At 43.0% G+C, this 23,184-nt stretch overlaps 1 protein-coding gene across 6 annotated transcripts in view; it reads right to left on the reverse strand.

Annotated features, from left to right (window-relative positions):
- Window positions 1-2,388: 2,388 nt before the first annotated feature.
- Window positions 2,389-23,184, reverse strand: part of TRPM3 (transient receptor potential cation channel subfamily M member 3) — a gene marked incomplete at its 5' end in the record, with an annotated part of 420,896 nt that continues 400,100 nt past the window's right edge. For all 6 annotated transcript variants that reach the window (XM_079995989.1, XM_079995985.1, XM_079995990.1 and 3 more), the window contains 4 exons: window positions 2,389-5,156; window positions 7,400-7,532; window positions 10,021-10,220; window positions 12,048-12,198. In XM_079995989.1, coding sequence (XP_079852115.1) covers window positions 3,710-5,156; window positions 7,400-7,532; window positions 10,021-10,220; window positions 12,048-12,198 — 1,931 coding nt within the window. In that variant the 3' untranslated portion in view covers window positions 2,389-3,709. The remainder of the gene's footprint in view (window positions 5,157-7,399; window positions 7,533-10,020; window positions 10,221-12,047; window positions 12,199-23,184) is intronic.

Below are 23,184 nucleotides of genomic sequence, written 5' to 3' on the forward strand. Positions count from 1 at the left end.
AAAGCATTTGAAGAGTTGTTTTACAGAAGTTAAACTGAACTGTTCTGCAGAGTGGACAGGTGGGGGGAATGTAATGCGTTTATATCATAATTCCGCGATCCAGGACAGTCTAGGCCTTAAGCAGAATCAAGACAGAGTGCTACTCTATTCTGACCAACTCAAAATAGACCCAATTTGACAACTGAAGAAGCATCCAACTACTCTCAGTGGGAACGGGATCCAAAACTGTTCAGCAGCACATCACAGATTAGGTTCTAGTGACTAGTCTCTGGCTGCTTAGCCTGGAAGAACTGTAGTAAATATGAAAGTAGCCTTAGAAAGTAGCATTGCAAGTTGAAAAGGCAACAATTCCTTGCCACAAATCCTAGATGTACAGACAAATGCATGATTTACACACACACACACACACACTAACTGGCATCAGCAAACACCTATCTGAAATCCCCTCAGGCAGGGACGGGAAGCTGCATTGGGGGAAATCTGCATTGGGAAAAGAGTGGATGGGCACTTTTAACTGTCCTTTCCCAAAGCTACTTTTCTAAAACACACGCATACCAAGAGGCATGAGTCCATATAATGTGAAGTTAGTCACAAAGACAGAGGTAAAGTTGGACATTTGAAATAGACTGCCAAAGAAAATTGCTTCATCCAATCAGCACATCTGAAGTGACATTTGTTATGCATTCAAGTCAGAAATTCTGTGATGAGTTCTTGATACAGAACAACACACACTTTAAAAAGAAGGGGTAAACAATGGATTAATAAGGGGTAGAGACCTTTGGCTGGAACCCAAGGAAGTGAGGAAGTTGCACTGCATCTTGTCATTTAAACCAGCATGCAACTCTGTTGAGTGACTGCTGCTGCTCATAATGCTTCCCTCTTCACGACCACATGCTAGTAGTGTCAGAGGAACTAGATTAGAGCAATGCAGATCTTCAGAGGTGTGGTTCTATATGGTGCTTTGTTCTCCAGATAAGTCCTTATAAACAGTTAGGCTGGGGTGGCTAAAATTGTCCAATTAATGTGGTCACTGGCCATTGGAGCTCAGAATAATTTTCAAAATCTTCAAAACCTCACATATATGGGGGACCACCAGGTGGCGCATTGGGAGATGGCCGACAATAACATCTCTCCGACCCACACGAGGTAATTAAGAGGCTGCTATGGGAAGTATGCAGCCTTCCCGCCCCCCAAGGAGATGGGGGGGATTGCCTTGCCAGCGGTGTCCATAACGCACCCCTGGATTCGAAAGAAGGGGGTGCCGGTCACTTGGCACAAGCCCTCAATGAGGTCGGCTCTTCCTGATGCTGTCTCCAATCAGCGCGTGCTGGTTCGCTTTAGCTCGAAAATATAATTGGAAACATATAATTGGAGAGAAGCTAAAGCACATACATCAAGCAAAGTTCGGGAGATAAGACTGCTGATTAATGGATCTCTGTTACCGGAGCGATGGATGGGACAAATAAATCAAGTGATGAACCACCATTAAGAGACTGGTATGTTTGGAGTGAAACAGAAGGGGGGTGGAGGAAAAAACTTTGCTTTTCTTTGCCTTATCTGAATATTAATAACCCTCCACCCCAGAAAGAAGATCGTTGCATTTTATTAATCACAAGCAGGAATTCAAGAACTGTGTGGAGTGGATTATAGATTAAAGAGATGACTGGTAAACAACGGAGAATGGAGGAAAATTTTATGACACAGCTTTAAATGGCGTCTCGCTAAGACAGGCTTGTCTAAGAAAGACGGGGGGAGGAGGATCAGGATCATCGGAATGTGAATGATGATTGGACTGTGATCTTAACCTGACAGAGCCCTCCTGATATACTTGGCAAGCCTGAGAAAATTAAAGGACAGACCAAAGATAATTTTTTTATGGAAGTGTGGAATGGCTGTCCCTAAGTGATATGATCTTTGGAGAGTGTAAAACCCACACAGAGGATGTCTGTTTCCAACCCGCTTGTGAAGATTATCAGAGATTGCAAAGAAAGGAATATATGATAACAACAAGAAGATGAAGAAAGTAATAAAGAGACTATCTGGATAGAACTGGATAGAACTGTTTAATTAAAGCAGCAATATAAGTGATGCTTGGACCCCTGTTTGGAGCTTGATGTATGGGTACCCCCAACAAAATTTAAAAATCTGGCTGTATAATTTGGAACTAATGTGATTTAGAAATAATGTGATTTGATTGGCCTGTTAATAAAAATTATTATTATTATTTTTTTAAAAAAAACACCTCACATATATGTTGTCAGAAACAAAAGAGAATGGCACATTTCCAGAGCGGGTAGCAGCCCTGGCATATTGCTAAGTAAGGATTAAATGATTTCTCCAAAATCATTTCACAATTAAGGTTTTCTTCTTCTGAATGGTACTGTGCTCTTTTTGCTGTATTAGCCCCTTGCCTAGCACGAACCACATTTAATGCTTGCAGCCCCAGAGAGCTATTGCAAACATGGTTGGAGGGTGGGCCTGAGGGAGACAGAGGGGGAGATGGCTCTTGCATACCAGGGCAGGGTATTATTGTTTCGCTATCTTGCCTTTCTAGACAACGGAAGCATACTTAAAGGAATGGCTTTTGCAGTTACCAGAAATGTTAATTTCACTTTGGTGCTTCAACTAACTTCTAAAAAGGATTTGTTTTGTCACAGAACATCATTCAACATCTCCAGCTGTTCTGTGCTCACCCAAGTTCAGACCACACGATACACATACAATACTATAAACACCAAAATGTTCAGTTATAACCATGCCTTAAAATGAAATAATGGCAGCTAAATGGAGGAACTGGTAGAAGAATATGGCAGTGACAATGAATGAAAATAGTTTGAAAATAGTGAATGAGATGGTCATGGTGCACAGAACAATGAGAAGAGGATGCCAGTTCTTTTTTACTACCTTCTCACTATGACATTTTAACAAAGTCCTGTGAAATACTTTCTAAACTGGTACCCGTGCTTAAAAAAATAAATATTTACTATTCCACTTAATTACATTCCTCCTGAGCTTGCTCAACAGTGCTAAAAATCCCATTTAAAACAGGAATTCATGTGACTATACATAAATTCTTCCCTTTCCCTCATGCTGCTATACAAAAGGCATATCTTTTCTTCCCTTCTTGAAAATATAGACATTTGTGCCACTGCAAGTTAATACAAAAAGGATACAGGTGAACGGTGAGCGTGTTAGCTAACTTCTTTTTACAGTGATCAGGCAGAAGTATAGGGATGTGAGAAATCTGGGGAAAGTTGACGGCTACTTTGTTTTCAGTTTCTGTAGAGTAATACAAAGATGCCCTCACTAGCTGTCACAGCGATGGTACTGAGATGGAAACCAGCATAGTCAAAACACCCTCTTTGTATGCATGTTATTTTGTTTCTCTTTCAAACCAATATATCCCTATTTTGAAAGGCAGATTTCTTAAACTGCTCACCCATTTATTTATTTTAAAAAATGTCTCTATAATTTTTCCTTTTCCCCTCCCCCTCCCCCTCCCCCTCCCATTAAGTGCAAATGCCAACTAGGTCAAGATACAGAACCTCAGTGCTTGACATTGACGTTATGAAAGTGCTAACTTCACTGTTGGCAGATGCCAGCTGTTGCTGACATATAATGGTCTGAAGTTACTTCATTCTGCTAATGAAAAAACTGGAGAGCAGACAAGTCTCAGACAGTTCTTCTTGTTATGATGCACATATTATCTCTAACTATGCTTGCTCTCAAAGCTATGGAAGGCACCTGTTCTAGAGAGTCTTCTCATTGATAAGGTGTCCGACCTGTTCTCTGGTCTGGATGACTTGCTCCTCTGGAATGTACTTCGGAGGCTTGTTGCATTGCGCTGCCTGTCAAGTTTATCACTGATGGAGTAGCTTTTCTTTGTGTGTGCATACAACAAGTTGGACTCATCTGCAGAGTAACTGTTGGCCCTCTCTATTTTTGGAAGAGGGATATTGTTGGACAATGTTCTAGATGTATTGCTATCTTGAGATGACAAGGGAACTGCTTTTTTGTCTTTGGTTTCGGTATCCTCATTGTCAGAGCTTGGGTGACTTAGTTCCGCTTCCCTCTCTGGGTGGCAGCATCCTAAGTCATCAATTTTGTCTCCATGAACTCCAGGAAAGCTCGACCTTTCTGCAATGGTTTGAGGAGCACTGACACACCTTGTATCAATGCAGTCTGTAATGCTTGTGTACTCTGCTGTTTTGACTGGCACTCCAAGGCTGCTGAAATAGCTCCGAGAAGGAGAGAACATGAAACTGTGAGATTTTACTATTGGTGCTTCCTCTAAAATAAATGGGGTTGTAGCCAGGTATCGGCTGCTTTTAGACCTCTCCAAAGTATGGTACATGGGAGGATCTGATTCCCAGGGGTTTGAGCAATCTGCAATTTGTGAATAGTCTGAAGAAAACACTCTTGTTTCCATCGATTGGTCTTCATAATCAATACTCCTGCCAGAAATTCTATCACTCGGAGTATTGCTGACATAAGCACTACTGGAGACAACACTGGAAGCTATCTGAGCTTGGAGAGCTGGATCTCCAGTCCCAAGGATGTTCATTGAACTGTCAAGGGGTTCTATGACAGACTGCAGCTCATCCATGGCTGAGACATAAATATCTATGCAAGAGGAAGGCCGTCTGGAGTCCGGGGCAATTGACAGAGTGCTTGTAGGCACTAAAGAAGGGATTTTTTGCTCTTTTGAGACAGAGTGAGAACTACTGGCACGGTGGAGGCTGAGGGACCTTTCTTTGAAAATGCTTTCAAATTTCTCCAACCCACACTTGTCCTTCATGTTCACTGCATAGAAGGAGTGACTTCGCAAGCGGGGAATGACTGTTGGAGAGGTTGGTGACATGGACTCCTCCCCTGTGGGATCAATGCTTTCTTGAAGTTTGTATGTGTTTCCCTCCTGGCTGTTGAAGCTGCTCTGTCGGACAATGTAGGCTGTGTCAGTACAGTCAGAGGATGTTCGAGACCGTATCTTAGTGGCCTCCCCTCTGTCTAGGCCAGTAAGCTTATCTAAGGCTGTAGCCATTCGCCCTATCATGTCTTCCAGTTGAGCAAGCCGGATGTCTACAGTCTGAAGTGAAGCCTTCATGCAATGCTCTCGTTCATTCACTTCTTCTAATCGCATGGCCATATTCTCTACCCTACAAAAGAAAAGTAAAAAAGGAAGAGAGAGGAAAGCATAGTTAATTTCAGACTGAACAAATAGGTTAGTATGATTTACTAAACTTCAGGTTTCTTGCATCCAATTTAACAGAGTGGGAATGATGGTGCTAACATTGAAAGATTTTGAAGAGATAAGGGATTTATTAACGGATTGGTTACAGTTCAACCAACTAAATGATATTTTTAAAACAGATAAAAAGAAAGGTTTTAGTTATGAGATTTCAAGATTTCAAAAAGATCTGTTAGAAAACAATATTAAATCACTGTCGAAAATGTATACACTCCTCTTGGAATGGCATACAAAAGATGAACAGGTCAAGTTGGTAATGATACACTGGGCAAGGGATTTGGGGTATAATATTCAGATTTCAGATTGGGAAAGGTTATGGAAAACGGATTTGAAATTCATGGCATGTTGTATGCTGCAAGAAAACTATATGAAAATGATGTACCAGTGGTAAACTAGCAAAAATGTATAAAACAAGTACAAATACCTGCAGGAAATGTAAAGAAAAAGAAGGTACCTTTTATCATATGTGGTGGTCATGTAAGGTAATAAAGGCTTTCTGGGAGATGATCTATAATGAACTGAAAAAAATGTTTAAAATAACCTTTGTAAAAAAAAACCTAGCAGCTTTTCTATTAGGAGTTATAGGTACCAACATCCCAAAGACCAGAAAAGACTTTTTATGTACGGATGCTGCTGGCCCAGAGATGGAAAGAAGAAAGAGTCCCTGCCAGAGAGGAATGGCAAGCTAAGCTGCTAGACTGCGCTGAAGGGGCAAAGCTGACCGGAAAGCTCAGGGACAAGAAGAGAAGAAATTGAAGAAAGAATGGGGAAAGTTTACAATTTATTTAGGAGACCACTGTAAGCAGATGACAACATTAGCAGGATTTTAATCCCACTTTTAATGTAACAAATATTATGGACAATATGGATAAATGCAAAACATAGACTATGAAATAATACGCAGCTGGAAATGTTGACAATAGGACCCATGGAGGGGCTGGGGGGAAGTCCCAAGATTAAAAGTAATCTCTTTTTATGGATATTTATTTGACATTGTAATTAATTTGCATTTGTAAAATCAAATAAAAATGATTTCAAAGTAAAAGATTTGATATGGGCAGTGGGGGAGAGAAAGAGGAATTTGGTGCTTTTCAAAAAACCACCAAACAAACAACCCTCTCATGTTTGCTTATCCAGATATCCCTCGGGGTGTGTGCCTTCTGGATTTGTGTCTTGTTGTCCAAACTGGAATTGGGAAAGTGGTCGCTCTCCCACCTGCGAGGACCCTGCATTTCTCAGGACAGACCTCCTGCCCCTCCCAGTCAGATACAGAAACATTGCTGGCAGCCAAAATCAAACCCCAAGCTCTGCAGAAGGAGAGCCAGCTCTTGGGTGGCCTTTAAAAGCCTTAAGGGGGAAAACTAAGTATGATGGACCTGCATTCTGTGTCCTTAGAACTGAAGTAGCCAGCTGGGTCCAGGGCAAGACAAAGCTTAGGAGGACGTGGTTGGTTCTTTGGGAACCAGGAACTCTCTTCCTAATGACTGGGGAGAACAATCCCACCAGTGGGAAGAGGAGAGCAAGGGCCGGTGGTGAGAGAGGAGGAGCCAAAGGCCACTGCATTTGGCTCCGCCCCTGGTTCCTCTCGAAACAGGATGTGAGGTCGTGTATACGTTGCACATTGAACACTTGTCGTTGGGCCCCTGCAATGTTTAGCACGAGTTGACACGTCTGACTCAGAATGTTGCATTATTTTACAACAAACTGATCTGTATAACTTTTATATCTTTATAATGTAAGGAGATAATGTTCAGAAAAGTGAACAGATAAGAAAAAAATCCAGAAGACTGATGCTTATGCAGTCAAGCATAAATAATTTTACCATTTCTGCATACTGGTTAAAAATTTCCTTTTTAAAAATTTCATATTTAATTTTAATGGCTGAGCTACACCTTTAAATTATGAATATACATATGTTTGGAAGCCTCAGGATGTGCTACAATACTTATTAATCTACTTATTTAGGAGAAAGTTTACAAAAGAAATGAATAAAAAATATGATTTACAATTTTTTTAACCCTGTTTTTTATTTTTTTTAAATCTACCCTGGTTTCTTGACAGTAAAGCCTTGTTTAAAGTTTTTTTTCCTTTCAAAAGTAACAAATTTCAAAATATACACTATGTAAGAAACCAAAATGAAAAAATTTTCACCTTTCAGAGGTAACTCGGATTCTTTCATCATTGGACGAATTGAATCTATCATCTTTCTCTCTGAAATACTCTTCTATACATTGTTCTTCAAAATCATGAACTTTTTTCAGTTCATCATCAGTTATAAAAAGCTCTGTAGAAGACATATGAGGCAATGACAAAGCAGCAGTTAAAAGAAGTTAATTAGCTATCATCACAAGGTTTTGAAAGGCACTGCCTATTTTGTGGCTTCAAAATTGCATTTCTCCCCGCCCCCTGCCCCCACAAAGAAATCACATTTCAATCATTTTCAGGTTTGTAACATACATACGGTACATATTTCCATACATATTCCATACATATTTCAAGTGCCACACTTCATGCGGGACATGGTGGCTTTCAGTTTCAGGGTAGGCCAGACTCTGAAAAGTGGCTTTCTTAAGTTTTTTGGCATTCCTAATACAGTGGTACCTCGGGTTACATACGCTTCAGGTTACAGACGCTTCAGGTTACAGACTCTGGTAACCCAGAAATAGTGCTTCAGGTTAAGAACTTTGCTTCAGGATGAGAACAGAAATTGTGCTCTGGCGGGGCGGTGGCACTGGGAGGCCCCATTAGCTAAAGTGGTGCTTCAGGTTAAGAACAGTTTCAGGTTAAGAACGGACCTCCGGAACGAATTAAGTACGTAACCAGAGGTACTCTTTGTGCTCGCGTCCTTGTCAAACCGAAAGAGATAAAAGGAAGAATATGTTGCCTCATGTACAGGGTTAGCCAACCTTTTAGTTTCCAGAGGTTTTAGGGCTCCAGCTCTGACCAGGAACTAGGGAAACCAGAGGCGCCATCTTGTGAGGGAGATGGTGTGAGTGTGATGTCACGAGTGTCTCTTGCAAGCTTTTTGAACTTTGGGAGTGCCCCACAACAAATATTGGTGCCCCCAAAAGGGTTTGGCCCCCAGGAGTTGGCACCTGTTCAGGGAAGTTTTTAATGTTTGAAGTTTTATTCTGTTTTTAGTTCTCTGTTGGGAGCCACCTAGAGTGGCTGGGAATACCCAGCCAGATGGGCGGGGTATAAATAATAAAATTATTATTACCTCTGATGGAAACTGTAATCCAGCAACATTTGAAGGGCACCAAATTGGCTCTCCTTGCTCTCAGCTGATTATTATTACACACAGAAGCAGCTGTGTAAAGAAACGCCCGAGCAGTTGAGGACTGTGATGCCCGTTTCCCCACTAGTCAGGGTCCTTTGGCTACCCTACTAGTGTGACAGAGCCACGAAGTGCCTTGGCAACATCTAGCTCCGGTAGTCACATTCCTGCCAAAAAAGGAAGGTTTTGGTGCAATGGCAGAAGGTCCCCAAAGAGGAGTCCTTAGGTAGGGAGTTTGAAAGCCAGGGCAAAGTGACAAAGAAGACCTTCTCCTGCACTGATGCATTTCAAAGGCGATTATACTCACTCTAATGTATGGGATGCCATTGAAAAGTATTTGGAGACTGCAACTGGCCCAGAATGCAGTAGTCAGGCAAGAGTTCTAAAATGCAACGGGCTGAAGTTCTGTTTTTTACATTTAAAGCTCTAATGGTCTGGCACCAGGATATTTGAAGGACCATCTCCTATTCAACACCATATACGTATGCACTGAAGCGATCTTTGGAGACCGTTCTGGGTCTTCCATGCAGTAGGCTGCTGTGTGGGACACAGCCTTCTCAGCAGTGGCACCTACATTGCGCAGCTTGCATAGCTCTCTCCCAGCTGGGTCTTGCAAGACTAATTGAGACTTGTTTCAGGGAGCATTTGAGATAGCCAATATGAACTTTTGCTCAATGAACTGTCATCCTATTGCTGCTTTTGTTTACATAGTTTTATTGCTTTTTTATTTGACTGTTTTATATATTGCTACTAAGCCACCATTTGGATCAGGAGAGACACCATGCTTCACTGGCAGATCCCATGCTTTTCATGCAAAAAGCTCCCAGTTCAATGCCTGCCATCTCCAGTTTAAAGAATCAGGTACTAGGTGATGGAAAATATTTTCTTTTTGAAACCCTGGAGAGCTGCTGCTAGTCAGAGTATACATTATTGAACCAGATGGACAGATAACCTGACTTTGTATATTTCTATGGCTGCCAGCCCTACAAACTGCAGAATATGCCCTTTTGTGATCCTGCCAATGGGTGTGTCCTGTCATGCAATCACTCCAGATAGGGCCTTCTCTGTGGTGGTGGAATCCTGTCTGTGGGTCTTAGAAGTGCATCAGTTTTTGTTGCCAACTCAAGATGCACCTCTTTGCTCAAACTTTGTTTTGTTTTGGCATCTATTAACACCAGAAATTGTAAACTTCTGGTTTATCTATAGCTAATAGCTATGGGTGATGGGTAGTATTTTTGTGATTTTATTGTGAATTGCCCTGTGATGCTAACTGAATTAAGAGCAATTTCTAACAGGAAGGAAGGAAGGTGGCATTTTACAGCTCCTAGTGAATGGGAAGGGAAAGTACATCAAACAAAAGTACATAAAACAAATGAAGTGCTAATGCCCTTGCTATGATTCTTGACTGCTCTCCAAATCAAGACAACTAAGCAGAGCTGAGTATATTTTCCATATGTTTATTGTATCTATGACGGAGAAGATGAATTAAACTTACTCAGTCCATAGTCTGTTTCATCAGGGTCGCTATCATGCTTCCGCCATCGACAGCATATGTGCTGAAATATCATAGTCATGTGACTGAAGATGATGAGTGGAGGGGGCAAGACTGGTCTTTCATGGAATGTCATAATAAGCTGATACCGCTGAAACTTCCATACTTGGTTAGATATCGATTTAACTTCAAAAAAGGTGTTGCTGAAGCAGAAGGAGAGGAAGAAAACTACCATCTAAAATTTCACATGCAATATAGGGGCCATTCCATACATTACACAGCCCCAGACATGAGTGTATACTCAGCAGGGATCTGCAGCTACTCATGGCTCTCTGGTAGATGTACCACAGAATAGTGGCCTTTTAAAACACTTGTTCGCTTTATTCACATGTTATAATGTTAGTTCCATACTTTAAAAGAATCTTAGGGCTACATCTATAAAAGTAATTTCATGATAAGGCAACAGAAACAAAAACTTGTTGTATACCTAAAGCTTCTCAAATACAACTGTTAGGCCACCCACTTCAAAGACATTCTTTTTGCCGCATTAAACTGCTTTTTTACATTATCTGGTGAGGACAACAGCAACATTACTCCTAGCTGTCATGTTCCCAAAATAACACAGGAAGCTTGGAGCTTATAGGAGAAGCTCACTCAAGAGCTCTCAGAAAAATGAGATAAACCTGGCATGGAAAGGGGCCACAGCATGGGCTCTTCCCACATGTGCCACCATCATGCTCAGCAGTGTTGGAAAGAGCAGAGCACTAATGCTCCCAGACCACCAAGACAGTCAAAGAACCCAGTTTAATCTTAGGCTTCAGTGTAATTCTGGGACAAGTAAAAAACTCACAAAACAGCAATGCAACAGTTCTTAAGAGGTCCATTATTGCCTAGTCCACACAGTTTACAGAGTAAGCTGAGCTGCTTCCAGGTTTGAGGGGCCCTCAGCAAAATGCCCTCCATGGGTCCAGGCAGCAGCGACAGGTGGCAACAAGGGGCAATTTAAATAGAGTGTATCACTCTGGTGCATTGTGGGAAATGGCAGCTCATGGTCATGAACTGGGGTCAACACTGGTTCATGCTCTTGGCTGGTGTGGGGCTCTGAAAGAAGCCCAAGGATGCTGTTGCTGGTCCTGGATGCAAGCAGCCTAGTAATAGTAATAGTAATATTTATTCCCCACCCATCTGGCTGGGTTCCCCCAGGCTATACGGGTGGGGGGCACTTTGGCTCATAACATGCACTGTACATGAGCAGTGAGGATTTTAGCTTCCTCCTAGAAACCAGTCCTCATCTGCCCCCATGAAGTGGCTCCTGGTATTTTTCTTTGACGTAGCCCCAAGGCAGCTCCAAACTGACCAGAGTGGTGCAGGAAGGGGGCAGGCTCAGTCTTTTCCTAGGAAGCCATCTCCTGCCCACCAGAATATCCCTCAGTTGCTTTTTGTATCCCCCACGGAAAGGAAAAGCAGCTGGGGAGGCAATTTTGACCAGAAAAATGTCTGGCGGGAGAAGAGCAGCAGCAGCAGCTCAGGCTTGGAGTAGAGAGGGGGAGACCTCTGCCTGGAACTCTGGAGAACGGATGCCCCTCACTGTAAAATCTGATGTAGATAGACTAGGAGTCTGACTTAATACCAGGCAGTTTCCTGTGTATTCAGCTGATTTGATGAAATTCGAAGTAATTTGGGGCTCTAAGGAAGTTGTAAAATACAATAAAATGGGAAGATACGTATTTCCTATGTCTCCTGCATCTTATCTAGTTATCCACGTGGAAGGTTGCTAGGTCAGATCCCTTTTTCTGACCAGAAGAGAACTCTCTGAACTATTAAAAAACAAAAGATAATTCATTATATTTTTATCAGTTTGTGAGTTTACATTCTCCTGATTGACTGCAAAAGTAACCTGAGCTGTTAACCATGTAAATGCACTACCAACACTATCACTATAACCCCATCTTAGAAATTCCAAACTTGAGCATCAAAAGTTCCTGAAACATTTACTACAGTCACTGAATTTTAAAACTATAGACACTTACTTAAAAACGGCAATGAGGAGGTTCACCAGAAGGATGTTTGCAACCAAGAGGTAGCAAGCCATGATGGCAGGAACGATCCATGCTCCTGTTTTGCAGGGAGGCAGCTGGATTATTTTCCCATCCTCTCTGGTTTCATTCTGACCACAAGGAGCTGGGAAGAAACAAGGGAGGAGGGGGATTAAAAAGAATCCCAGTTTTCAAAACCTTAACAGAAGTTATCAAATTTTTATAGGCACCATCAAAAGCTTAAAAACCACAGGAGCATTCACTCTCCGATCATTCACTGAGATCAAATCTGCAAATCTGCAAATCTTCCAGAGAATATCCATTCCTATGGCTATTGAAATTTGTTTCTTTAAGGTAGGTTCTATATATTATCAGATTTCCCATGTATACATCTCAAAGTAAACATTTTACACAATATCATATGTCTGTTGACTTCCCTTCTTCTCCTTCCATAGTTCTTTTTACTTATCTATCATTCCTGCATATTTTACTATAACCATTTTAGTCAATTCTCCAGTTTACATCATTCAGTTATTAATCTCACTGTTGAATTTATCTTAATGCTGCCACTGTTTTCAGTTTAAGGTGGGTTCTTTAAAGCAGTTTGCTGAGAAATACAATGAAGTCTTCAGAAGGAGCAGCTTTCCCTGGCATTTCCTTTTGTTTCAAGATGTTTACTGCATGTTCTAAAACAGCATTCAGTAAATTATGGACATGAACTGATTAAAATATGTATGCTAAACTTTTTTGTTCTGCTATAATTTTTTTGATTTTGGTAATATATGGATAGTGTAGCAGAGCTCCTCAAAAGAAGTAAGCAAAGAGATCATTTGACCAGCGCAGGATGGAAAAGTAAGAAAGAAGGTTTCCGCCTGACCTCACGATTCATGGTGGTAGCTCTCCACTGCCCTTTGGGGCAGAGGGGAAGTTCAGGCAGGGAAAGCCAGGATTTAGGAGGCAAAAATCCTGACCATGTTCCCCAATGGGTTCTGGGGAGTTCACTGCACCCAACTGTGCCACTTAAGGCCGTGTTTGCCAACTTAAAGGCAGAATGGGTACGAACCTCTGTCTCCAGCATGATTTGTGATTGGTTCCTCATTAATTTGGAATATTGGCATTAATCATGAGGTGCTCCTGAAATGACATATGATAACGGGCTGCAATCAATCATCTGCAAAAAGGACTGGGTTTGGATCTTTGAAGGTATTTGATTTTTCTGAAGCTTGAAAACCCTTAAAACCGGGAAGGAAGGGGGCACATAAGGTGCTTTGTGCTTTCATTTGGTTTCCAAATCTTTTTTTTTTTTTTCTTGTCCTCCCCTGCAAAATGAAAGAGATGTGTGTAGCTGTGGCTATGTTATTCTGTCTGGCACCAAAGAAAAGAAGGGGGGGGGGAAAGCTTTTGATTTATGTTTGAGAAGGAATTTAACAAGGTTTTATTATGCACTCCCCCATCAATCAAGGTTGAATGGACTTTATTTAAAATTATCTTTGGACTGGAGTGTGAGGGAGCAATGCAGAGTAAAAACCAGAAACTTTTTTTTTATTGGGTATAGTGGGTAAAAGATACCGAGACAAGATAAAAAATTGTTCTGCGGCCAGAATTTTGTTAGCCACAAAATGGAAACATCATGAAGTACCATCAAAAGAAGAGTGGCAGATGAAATTGATGGACTTTGCAGAACTAGCAAAACTGACAGGAAGAATCCGGAACCAGTGAGATCAAGTATTCCTAAAAGACTGGAATAAATTTATATTATATTTGAAAGACATCTGTAAGCAATTAACATCACTAGCAGGGTTATCAGAAGATTTGTAAGATGAAATTACTACCTATTCAGAATGAGTAATTTAATATTTTAAGTAATGATATAACAAGAATAGGAAAAGTAGTGAAATGCAAAGATGCAAAATTTAATTTTGTAAACCATTAGGAGCGAGGGAGGGAAGTCATTAGGCTCAGGTGAGCCAAAAAGATATAATAAGATAATATCATGTTACGCAATATAATAATATGTAAAACCAATAAAAATTATTATAGGGAAATAAAGCGCAATGCAGAGTAAGAAGATGAGTGGCTGCTAATTAAATCTGGCAAGAGGCTATATTTGAGAGAAGACTTTGTCTTTAGCTGTGTGCCAAGGAAGAACCCCAGAGTGGAATTTCAATGGAAGAGACTGGGCATGTTATCTGGGAGTTATTTATAGCTGCAGCCTGTACACAAGTTGGTGAGCAGCAGAAGGAATATAGAGTGTGAACTGACCTTGTTTACTGCAGTGAACTGAACTAAGGAATATAGCAACTAACTCTCCCAACACACCAGGTCCGAGAACAACGTTTATGAAGGACTAAACCCATCAAATGGATTTTATATTTATGAGAAACAACAGAGGTGCTGTATGTAAGGAAAGAATAGTGGTCAGCTGTGAGAATGGACTAACATCAAGAGAAGGATTAAGTGGATATTAAAGAACAGATGAAGTGCCTACAAGAGGAAGTGGTGGACATACGTTTGCGACAGGAGTGGGAAACCTGGTTTTTTAAAAAAAGAAATGGTATTAAATTAAAGTAATTTGGCTTAATCTCTAATAATTTGGAAAACCAATAAAAATAAGATATATAAAAAGGAAAAGTAAGAAACACAGAAGCATCATAGAAATTTTATTGACATGTTATTTTCATTCTGGTCTGCAGATAGTATCCCTAGAAATGATGGTGGAGGGAAGATGAATATGAGCTATGTGTGTTAGCTGGGATCATTACTTTGGGTGGCGATGACAACTCCTTACAGGCTGTCAGTAGAACAGCAGTTACAACAGTCCATCAAAGACGAAAAATGACAGGATCATAATATGGTATGTTTAAGTTGTTTAGACCAATCTACTTCTTCAGGCAGGTTCCTCTGTATAACCAGCTCTCCTCCAGATTAGTTTGGCCAAAAAGCCTTAATATAGCACAACCAAGTGAAGAGACCAAGGCCTAAGAAGCTTGTGAGATGAGAAATACATCTAGCAGAATCGACTCCAGTTCCCCTGTTTAATCTGTACCTTCTGTTGGACCTGAATATGTAAGAGGAATTCTGGCAGTTGCAGTTTGCCATATGGTTTTACTCAACATTTTTAAAGCTACTTCTGGTGTTCCTGGATTTCTCTATAAGACACTTTGTTCCGAGAGGTCACTAGGCCAACCCATCACCTAACCTCCCAAATCCAGGTGTAATGGTCCTCACAAAACCTTCTGTTACGGCATCTCAGAGACTAGGAAGATTCTCAGAGGCCAAGGACACATTCCACACAACAAAAACACCTGGGGAAGGTGTCCTGGGGAGGAAGCAGGCCCCGCAGATAGTCCCAAGGGCTGGACAGTGATGCCTGGAGGGCTGTATTTGCCTGGCCTGATTTTGCCCACACACTTCAGCAAAACAGTGTTGGTCGCTGCCACTTGCTGAGAGGGGAAAGACACGGAAAGCTCAGGGCAGTGATGGTGCGGCAGTTGGAGGGTCAGATTGGCTCCCCAGCTGCTCCTGCCACTCAGCTTCCTGCACCTCCCCCCGCCCCCGGTAAGTGGCACCGGGAAGCCAGATGCGCCACACTGCTCAGCCGGCACAAGGCACATGGGGAGAGATCTACTGAGCTTATAACTCACTGCAAGTGGAAAGTTAAAATACTAGATATATATTGATCAAGGGAACATAGCATTCAGAACAAATACAGATGAGTAAATAAGAGCTCTGATACCCTGCTTCACCAACTCTCCTTTCCAGAGCTATCCTAAATGTTTAAACTGTGCTTTTATTCTCTCCCTCACCTTCTCCCTCAACTCTCTGTCTCTCAACTCCTCTTCAACTGTCATTCCCAACAGACACCTTCCTCCTGTCACTCACTATGACTCCACCCAGCATTCAATCACAGTCTCCTGCTGTCAACTCACTCTTCTATTGTTTTTCATCACCTCCAAGCCCAGCTGGAGGAAGCTGCTTGGTGCACATATGGGATTACAAGGGCACATTATTTATTTCACACATAAACATTATACAGCGGTACCTCGGGTTACATACGCTTCAGGTTACAGACTCCACTAACCCAGAAATAGTACCTCGGGTTAAGAACTTTGCTTCAGGATAAGAACAGAAATCGCGCAGCAGTGGCGTGGCGGCAGCGGGAGGCCCCATTAGCTTAAGTGGTGCTTCAGGTTAAGAACAGTTTCAGGTTAAGAACAGACCTCCAGAGCGAATTAAGTACTTAACCTGAGGTACCACTGTATATCTCTTGATTGTCAAAATATCTCAAAGCAGTGGGAGTAGGGAAGACAGCTTCACTGCATCTTAATAAGCCAAAGAGCAAGGAAGGAATAAATGTCAAAGGGGAGACCAGGGCAAGGTCCATGTGCTGAGAGCCCTAGAACACCAGGAGTGGTTTGGCAGTGCTGCGGAGCGGCCATCCCACGCAAGGGGTGCTACAGCACACATGGGCAGCGTGAGGGCAGAGCAAGGGGACAGTGAGCTCCTGGGGCTGTAGAGATAGATCAGGAGTGCTGAATGGTGCCCACACACCCTGCCCGCTCTGCCCCTGCCCTGTCAGGAGGGTGGCTCTGTCATACCATTCCACTGTCCCAGCTGCTCCTTTAGAGCTTCAAATGGCTGTTATATATCAGGATGATAGCTTTTAAAACTGCTTTAGAAAAGGTTAATGAAAAGTTGTTTGCTGCTTTTGCCGCATGAATACAATTTAGTCTGAAGTATGCGTCTCTGAGGCTGCTAACCAGAAAGCTGGTGGTCCAAGCCCACCCAGGACAGCTGTGGGCAGGATTCCTACATTGCAGAAAGTTGGGCTAGATGACCCTGGGGCTCCCTTCCAATGCCACCCTGCTGTGATTTTACATTGGGCTCTCGGAAGCAGGTTGTTCACACCCGACATTCTTAGTTTTTCTGAAGCTTGTTTCAAGCAAACTTGGACAACGGCTTATCAGGATTTCAAAATTAGACTTGAAAATAAGTATTCCACATGTGACCTGACATTACAATTACAGCTTGGTCAGGTGCACTGGCAGACCTTGGCATCTCAAATTGCAATGGCGCCCCATGCAATGCCAAAATCTGGAAGGGGTGGGGAGGCTGTGGAGAGGACGGTGCCTTAGCCCTGCCCCACTGCACAGCCACTCATGGGAGGCTCTGAATTTATAGAATTTTGGAGTCATAATTCTTATAATCCGTGATTGAGGGAGCGGTCCCATGCGCCCCCCGGCCCTTCAGCCCCCCCAGATGGTGCCCCGAACACAAAGAAGTCAACAAAGTACTGTGAATGAATCCAAAGCTTCATTGATGAATATTAAAAGTCTAAGAAGAATTCTATATCAAAAGCCTGTCATGAAAATGGATGACCGAGAGAAGTGCAAACTTTGGATATGTTCAGTCTTTCTCCCCGCCCTCCGTTTAACCTTCACTTGAATTGACTGTTAGTCAAGGAAGATTTCTCTGGGATCCTTTTGAATAGGTAGCCTCTTACAGAAAATTAAAAATTGAATTAATTCTGTTGAACAAAGTTCACCAGCATGGAAATAATTTTTCAGTCCAGAGCAATTAATAAGTAAGGCTGTGTGCACATCATACATTTAAAGAACATTCTCCTTCCCCCGAGAATTCTGGGAACTGTAGTTTGTTAAGGGTGCTGGGAATTATAGCTCTCTGAAGGGTAAACTACAGTTCCCATGATCATTTTTTTTGGGGGGGAGAAATGTGCTTTATGTCCTTTTAATGTATAGCGTATAGACAGCCAGATAGGTCTCTCCTTTTCTGCCGTCCTCTTCAGATTTTAATAGGTGTCCTGGCTCTTTTCTTTTCATTCCTTTAGCAGGCCTTAACTTTGTGTTTGAGAAGGGACCCCAAGGATCATCCAGTCCAGCCCCCGGCAATGCAGGAATCTCAACTCAAGCATCCAGGACAGATGCCCATCCAACCTCTGCTTAAAAACCTCCAAGGAAGGAGAGACCACAATGTCCCAGGTGTTATGTACTGAAGTTCTCACCCTGGGCCACCAGGGGGATACTGTAGATAGTTTTCACTCAGGTCCGCATATGCAAATAAGGAATTGGTACTGACGTTCAGTGGTATATATGGTAAGCAGGCTGGCTGAACCCTTCAGCCCAGTTCTGTTCTGGCCTGTGAATAAACAAGAGCTGTTTGAAGAATTGCTGTGTCTGATATGTTCACCCACAATTTAACACCGAGGGAGACCGTTCCCCTGTCAAACAGCTCTTCCTGATGTTTAGTCACAATCTGCTTTCTTATAACTTGAAGCCATTGGAGCAGGAGAAAAGAAGCTTGCTTCCTCTTCCATGGGTCAGATACTTGAAGATGGCTATCCTATCTCCTCTCCTTTTCCAGGCTAAACATACTCAGCTCCATCAAGCACTCCTCATAAGCCTTCGTTTCCAGACCCTTGATCATCTCGGTTGCCCTCCTCTGCACACGTTACAGCTTGTCAATATCCTAATTGCAGCGCCCAGAATTAGACACAGTATTCTGACCAAGACAGAATAGAGTGGGACTATGAGCTTCCTTGATTTGGACACTAGACTTCTGTTGATGCAGCCTAGAATAGCATTAGCTTTTTTTTGCTGCTGCATTACCCTGTTGACTCATGTTAAGCTTGAGGTCCACCAAGACCCCTAGATCCTTTTCACATGTACTGCTAGTGAGCCAGGTGTTCCCCATCTTATATTTGTGCATCTGGTTCTACTTGCCTAAGTACAAAACCTTCCATTTGTCCCTATTGTAATTCATTTTGTTAGCTTGCGCCCAGTTCTCCAACCTGCTAAGGTCATTTTAAGTTCTGATTCTGTCTTCTGCAGCATTAGCTCCCACTCCCAAGCACTGGCAGAGGAAGGGGGTGCGGGGTGTGTGGCCACTCCAGGTGCCATCCCGGGGGGGGGGGGCACATTGCCACGCACCCACCCACACTCGCTGCGCCCCCTGGGCGCTTGCCGCGGGCAGCGAAAGGCTAGCAGTGCCCCTCCCCCGATGCTCACCGTGTGGGCAGCGGGAGGCTAGCGGTGTCCCCCTGATGCTCACCGTGCAGGCGGTGGGCGGCTATGGACGCTCGCTGGGCATGCAGCTAGCCCTGCCCCCGTGAGCGGGCCAGCCCCACTCCTGCGCCACTCTGGGTGCCAGAGCAGGTAGCTTCGCCTCTGTGCCCAAGTTTGGTGTCATCTGCACATTTGATGAGCATCCCCTCAATTCCTTCATCGAAATCATTTATATAGACGTTGAACAACAACGGGCCCAGGACAGAACCCTGTGGCACCCCACTTGTCACTTTTTTCCAGGATGATGAGGAACCATTATAGAGCACCCTCATTCAACCCACATTTTACCAGATTCCTTGTAAGAATAGTATGGGGGTCTTTGTTTTACTGAAGGGGTCACACTGGTGGGCCACATTCTGTCAGGTGTCATCTGTTGGGGGACACAGGCTGGCAGGGTGTGGACCCAGAGATGTGATGGGCAAAGCAAAGACAAAAGTGTTTTGGTTTAACTAGTCTGGAATAGCAGCCATGTTGCTCCCATTCCCATCATGACTATTTCAGAAGAGAATTGAGAGAGAGAGGGAGGAATGAGAGGTTTAAAAGTCCTCAGAGTTCATCAAAACTTGTTTGCCATGATCACCTGCATGGTATAAATCAGTGAAATTTCTGTTTGGGAAGACATCCTATGCATTTTTGCATTTCTGAATTTTATCCCATGCTCTGGACTAGGTACTCATATAAATTTGCAGCCCACAGATAAAATGCTAGTTGGATAAAAAATTATGAAAGTGAGGGAACAGTGGAACACTGGAAAACTGTTTCTGCTTGGTTCTGCTCACAGCGGCATATTTTCAGTCCTTGTCTACATCCTCTATCTCCCGTGTTTATCATCTTTTTGTGATGCTAATTTTTCTTGGTCTCCTCCACGTTCTTTGTGTAGCTTCCTATCAGATCCTCTGTCTCTGGTCACTGGAGAGCCAAGAGAGTGTGGCTGCTTCAGGCCACAGCATCCAAAATCCAGCGGGTGCAGAATGCTGTGGCGAGGCTCCTTACGGGGTCCTTGCCGCGGGATCACATTCTTCGAGTGCACTGGCTCCTGGTGGAGTACAGGGTCAGGTTTAAGGTGCTGGTTTTGACGTTTAAAGCCCTATGCGGCCTAGGACCCACGTACCTATGGGACCGCCTCTCCTGGTTTGCCCCACGGAGGACCTTAAGGTCCACAAATGACAACATTTTGGAGGTTCCAAGTCGCAAGGTGGTTAGATTGGGCTCAACTAGGTCCAGGGCTTTTTCAGTAGTGGCCCCAACTTGGTGGAACACTCTGTCACAAGAGACTAGGGCCCTGTGGGACTTGACATCTTTCCGCAGGGCCTGCTGGACAGACGACCTTATGATTTTACTGTAATTTTACTGGTGTTAGCTGCCCTTGGCGTGGCTCTGGCCAGGGAGGGCGGGGCATAAATAAAAATTATTATTGTTGTTGTTGTTGTTGTTGTTGTTGTTGTTGTTGTTATTATTATTATTATTATTATTTCTCCAATATGATTACAACAGCCATGACACAGAACTTGTTTTAAAAAGATGTGTTTTGCATGTGGGTTTTGAAATTTGCTCATTTGTAAATCATTGCTCTAAAATCCATTTCTCATTTGACTCAGTCCATGTGTGAGAGAAGGTTGTTGCCTCCTGTTTAGCAGCATAAACACATTCTAGGGAAAATGATTAGAGGTTTAGCAAGAGGGCCAGAGAAATTCAGTGGGCCTCAAATAATAATAAAAATGACTCCTGTGTCAAATAATTATGAATGCACCTTCTCAACAAATACATTTCATTCCCAATCCTAACTGCACAGTCTACAATATCCATGCACATTCCATTTCTTCCCCATTCAAAAAGAATTCAGGCATTTATTTATGGACACTTCACCACCACAAAAACCACAGAGAACATGCAGCCAGTTTGTAAATCACTATGCATTGCTTCACAGAGGTTAAGACGAACATGGGACACATCTGTGGCATGGAGAGGCTGCCAGCTGATGCCCCCATGTGCTAACCTGGCCAGCCTGCAGTCATGCTTCACAGAACAATGCAAAGTAACAAAATAAAAAAACCCAAACAAAACTATACAAACAAAACAAATGTAGTATTTGTATATTTCTCAAATTCAGTGAATTTTTTATATAGTACAGGCCTAAGAAACATGGATTTCTCAATGAACCCAGAATTTATGGCTAGCAAAGAAGTGATAGAAAATGCAAGAAAGAAAGAGAAACCAAAATATTGTAATGTCTGATGGCTCTAAAGAGCGTGTTGAGCTTGTAGGCTGGTGCTTGGCTGACATTTGAGAAAGTACAAACACTCCAGTGTAAAGAGTCAACTGTGGCTGATTTAGCTTAGGCCAGAGTGGAGAATATACATTTCCAAATAGTGCAAAAACAAACATTTCAGATAAATAACATGTAACATTGTGTGGTTTAACCAGCCATGGGTTGTTCTTCTGCATGTGCTACATGTTTTAGAGACAATATTGCATTGTCATAGATGAGAAATCACAGAATGTTTGACAGCAGACTGCAGTGCTAGACTTACGTCCCTGCATAAGAACAGCTGAAGGAGCTCAGGAGGAGAGTTCTCGTAAGGGATCATATTCTCCAGCCCAGATTTCTTCTCTCTCAGGCAGATCCAGACTTTTACCTGCCTAAAATTACTCTCTGAATGTGGTAGACATTTCCTCTTTGTCTTTCACTTTTAAAGTCTGTTTTGTGCAGAAATCAATCTCAGTAACATAAACACTCGATCCAGTCAGAGAGGGAGGCACCCTTTTCCGGGTGGGGGGTGGTCTCTCTGCCTCCGAGTCTGAGCCCCTCCCTACAGAAAAGGGTGCCTTGCTGGCTGTGGAGAGGAAGAGGAGCCACCACTGGCCACCATCAACGTCTCGTGCACATGCCTGCACATAGTGCATGTGATGTCATACGCATGATGCGCAACATCCACTGCGTTTTTGGAGGAGCCCACAGGACAATGACGGGCACCTGCAATAGCGAGAGCGAGATGGCATCCCTGCACTGGATGCTCATGGAGATTTAACAGATCCTTTCAAATGTTTGATTAACACAAGAGCTGGCAAACTCTGTTTTCCATAGAATCATAGAATCATAGAGTTGGAAGAGACCACAAGGGCCATCGAGTCCAACCCCCTGCCAAGCAGGAAACACCATCAGAGCACTCCTGACATATGGTTGTCAAGCCTCTGCTTAAAGACCTCCAAAGAAGGAGACTCCACCACACTCCTTGGCAGCAAATTCCACTGTCGAACGGCTCTTACTGTCAGGAAGTTCTTCCTAATGTTTATGTGGAATCTTCTTGTAGTTTGGATCCATTGCTCCGTGTCCGCTTCTCTGGAGCAGCAGAAAACAACCTTTCTCCCTCCTCTATGTGACATCCTTTTATATATTTGAACATGGCTATCATATCACCCCTTAACATGCCCAGCTTCCTTAGCCGTTCCTCATAAGGCATCGTTTCCAGGCCTTTGACCATTTTGGTTGCCCTCCTCTGGACACGTTCCAGTTTGTCAGTGTCCTTCTTGAACTGTGGTGCCCAGAACTGGACACAGTACTCCAGGTGAGGTCTGACCAGAGCAGAATACAGTGGCACTATTACTTCCCTTGATCTAGATGCTATACTCCTATTGATGCAGCCCAGAATTGCATTGGCTTTTTTAGCTGCCGCATCACACTGTTGGCTCATGTCAAGTTTGTGGTCAACCAAGACTCCTAGATCCTTTTCACATGTACTGCTCTCAAGCCAGGTGTCACCCATCTTGTATGTTTTGGCCCAGTTCTCTAATCTGTCAAGGTCGTTTTGAAGTGTGATCCTGTCCTCTGGGGATAGCCACCCCTCCCAGTTTGGTGTCATCTGCAAATTTGATCAGGATGCCCTTGAGTCCATCATCCAAGTCATTGATAAAGATGTGGAATAAGACGGGGCCCAAGACAGAACCCTGTGGCACCCCACTAGTCACTCTTCTCCAGGATGAAGAGGAACCATTGATGAGCACCCTTTGGGTTCGGTCAGTCAGCCAGTTACAAATCCACTGAGTGGTAG

Source organism: Podarcis cretensis (genome assembly GCF_951804945.1).
Source record: "Podarcis cretensis genome assembly, chromosome: 11".
NCBI classification, from domain to species: Eukaryota; Metazoa; Chordata; class Lepidosauria; order Squamata; family Lacertidae; genus Podarcis; species Podarcis cretensis.